The sequence below is a fragment of the Corapipo altera genome, unplaced genomic scaffold (genome assembly GCF_003945725.1).
Source record: "Corapipo altera isolate COAL_440 unplaced genomic scaffold, ASM394572v1 60370, whole genome shotgun sequence".
In the NCBI taxonomy this organism is placed as follows: Eukaryota; Metazoa; Chordata; class Aves; order Passeriformes; family Pipridae; genus Corapipo; species Corapipo altera.
Genome location: NW_020886260.1, coordinates 4210 through 6960, shown reverse-complemented (window position 1 = coordinate 6960; position 2751 = coordinate 4210). Strand labels below are relative to the sequence as shown.

At 53.4% G+C, this 2751-nt stretch overlaps 1 protein-coding gene across 1 annotated transcript in view; it reads right to left on the bottom strand.

Moving 5' to 3' along the window:
- Positions 1–1075: 1075 nt before the first annotated feature.
- The window catches only part of LOC113941100 (DDB1- and CUL4-associated factor 8-like), a 3624-nt gene continuing 1948 nt past the window's right edge, over positions 1076–2751 (bottom strand). The window contains exon 2 of the mRNA XM_027632256.1: positions 1076–1261. Within this exon, the coding sequence (XP_027488057.1) occupies positions 1076–1261 (186 nt within the window). The remainder of the gene's footprint in view (positions 1262–2751) is intronic.

Here is a 2751-nt window from a genome sequence, read left to right as displayed (position 1 = left end):
AATGGGGGAAATCCAACTGGGAATGGGGGAAATCCAACCGGGAATGGGGGAAATCCAACTGGAAATGGGGGAAATCCAACTGGAAATGGGGGAAATCCAATCAGGAAGGGGGGAAATCCAACCGGGAATGGGGGAAATCCAACTGGAAATGGGGAAAATCCAATTGGGAATGGGGAAAATCCAACCGGAAATGGGAAAAAAACAACCAGAAATTGGGGAAATCCAACTGGAAATGGGGAAAATCCAACCGGGAATGGGGAAAATCCAACTGGGAATGGGGGAAATCCAACTGGGAATGGGGAAAATCCAACTGGGAATGGGGAAAATTCACCCAGAAAGGGGGAAATCCAACTGGAAATGGGGAAAATTCACACGGAAATGGGGAAAATCCGCACGGAAATGGGGGGAATCCAGCCGGGAATGGGAAAAATTCAACTGGAAATGGGGAAAAGCTGCCCAAAATTGGATAAAATCCCTCCAAAAGTGGACAAAATGCCCCCATTCCCAGCTGGATTTGGGAATTCCCACCCAGATTTAGGATTCCCCTGGTTCTAGAATTCCCGGGAATTCCACTCTCACCTCGTGTGATGCCCCTTCGTGCTGGTGCCACGACCACCTCCCACCTCCCAACCACTCCCAGCCCACGGGATTTGGGGATTCCCACCCGGATTTCAGGATTCCCACCCGGATTTCAGGATTCCCACCTGGATTTCAGGATTCCCACCCGGATTTCAGGATTCCCACCCGGATTTCAGGATTCCCCTGGCTCCAGAATTCCCGGGAATTCCACTGGCTCACCTTGAGGGAGGTTCCCTTGTAGCTGGGCCACCTCTCACCCTGTTCCCACCTCCCAATCACTCCCAGACCTGGCTCTGGGGATTCCCAGCTGGATTTCAGGATTCCCCTGGCTCCAGAATTCCCAGGAATTCCGCTGTCTCACCTTGTGTGACGCCCCCTTGTGCTGTGCCACCCGTTTGGTGCCCCGGCAGCACCGGGTGTCCACCTCCCACCTGCCAGCCCTGCTCCCACTTCCCAATCATTCCCAGCCCCTTGGATTCAGGATTCTCAGCCAGATTTAGGATTCCCATGGATTCCAGATTCCCGGGAATGCTTCTCTCACCTTGTGTGATGCCCCCTTGTGCTGTGCCACCCGTTTGGTGCCCCGGCAGCACTGGGTGGCCGAGAGCTCGGCCACTCGGACCTGCCCGTCCCGGGCACACATGGCCAGCGTGGAGTCCCCGCTGTTGGGCAGGAATTTCGCCTGGAAAACAGGGAAAAACGGGAAAGGGGAGGGCGGGGGAGGGGGTTAGTGAAGGCACAGGGAATGGGGGATATGGAGGGAATGGGGGAATGGGGGAATGGGGGAATGGGGGAATGGGGGAATGTGGGAATGGGGGAAGGGGTTCCCCCCATCCCCGACGGAGCAGAAGGGGAGGGAGGGTGAGAAGGGTCGGGGGGGATTTCTGGGAATTGACTCTGGAATTATCTTGGGAATGATGGTGAGATGTCCTGGGAATCATCCTGGCTCTCCTGGGAATTGTCCCGGGAGTTATCCCACCCCAAGATCTCCTGGGAATCCTCCCAAGCACTCCCAGAAATCATCCCAAATCCTCCTGGGAATTGTCCTGGCTCTCTCCCAGGAATTATCCTAAATTCTCCCAGGAATTGTCCTGGGAACTATCCCAAGATCTCCTGGGAATCGTCCCAAGCACTCCCAGGAATCATCCTAAGCTCTCTTGGGAATTATCCTAAATTCTCCCAGGATAATTCCTGGGAGTTATGTTGAGATCTCCTGGGAATCATCCCAGCTCTGCCAGGAATTGTCCTGGGAGTTATCCCAAGATCTCCTGGGAATCATCCTAAATTCTCCTGGGAATTGTCCTGGGAATCATCCCAAGCACTCCCAGGAATCATCCTAAATTCTCCAGGAATCTCCTAAATTCTCTCTCCCGGGAACCAACCCGAGCTCTCCCAGGAATGATCCCAGCTTCTCCCAGGAATCATCCCAAACTCTCCCAGGAACCATCCCAGTTCCCCTGGGAATGACCCCAGGAATCATCCCAAACTCTCCCAGGAATCATCCTCAGCTCTCCTGGGCATAATTCCAAACTCTCCCCCAGGAATCATTCCAGCTCTCCCGGGAATCATCCTGGGAATTATCCCAGGAATCACCCTGACCTCTCCTGGGAATCATCCTGGGAATTATCCCAGGAATCACCCTGACCTCTCCTGGGAATCATCCTGGGAATTATCCCAGGAATCACCCTGACCTCTCCTGGGAATCATTCCGAGCTCTCCCCTTGGAATCATCCCAAACTCTCCAGGGAATCATCCCAGCAATTATCCCAGTCTCTCCTGGACATCATTCCCATCTCTCCTAGAATTCCCCTCTACCCCAAACAGGGACCCTCAGGATGTTGGATTCCAGGGCACATCCGTGGGATTTGAGGATCGGATTGACTCTGGAATTATCTTGGGAATGATGGCGAGATGTCCCAGGAATCGTCCCGGCTCTCCCGGGAATTATCCTGGGAGTCATCCCATCAGCAAATCTCCTGGGAATCATCCCAAGCATTCCCAGGAATCATCCTAAATTCTCTCAGGAATTGTCCTGGGAATTATCCCAAGATCTCCCAGGAATTGTCCTAAATTCTCCTGGGAATCATCCTGGGAGTCATCCCATCCCAAAATCTCCTGGGAATCGTCCCAAGCTCTCCCAGGAATTATCCTAAATTCTCCCAGGATAATTCC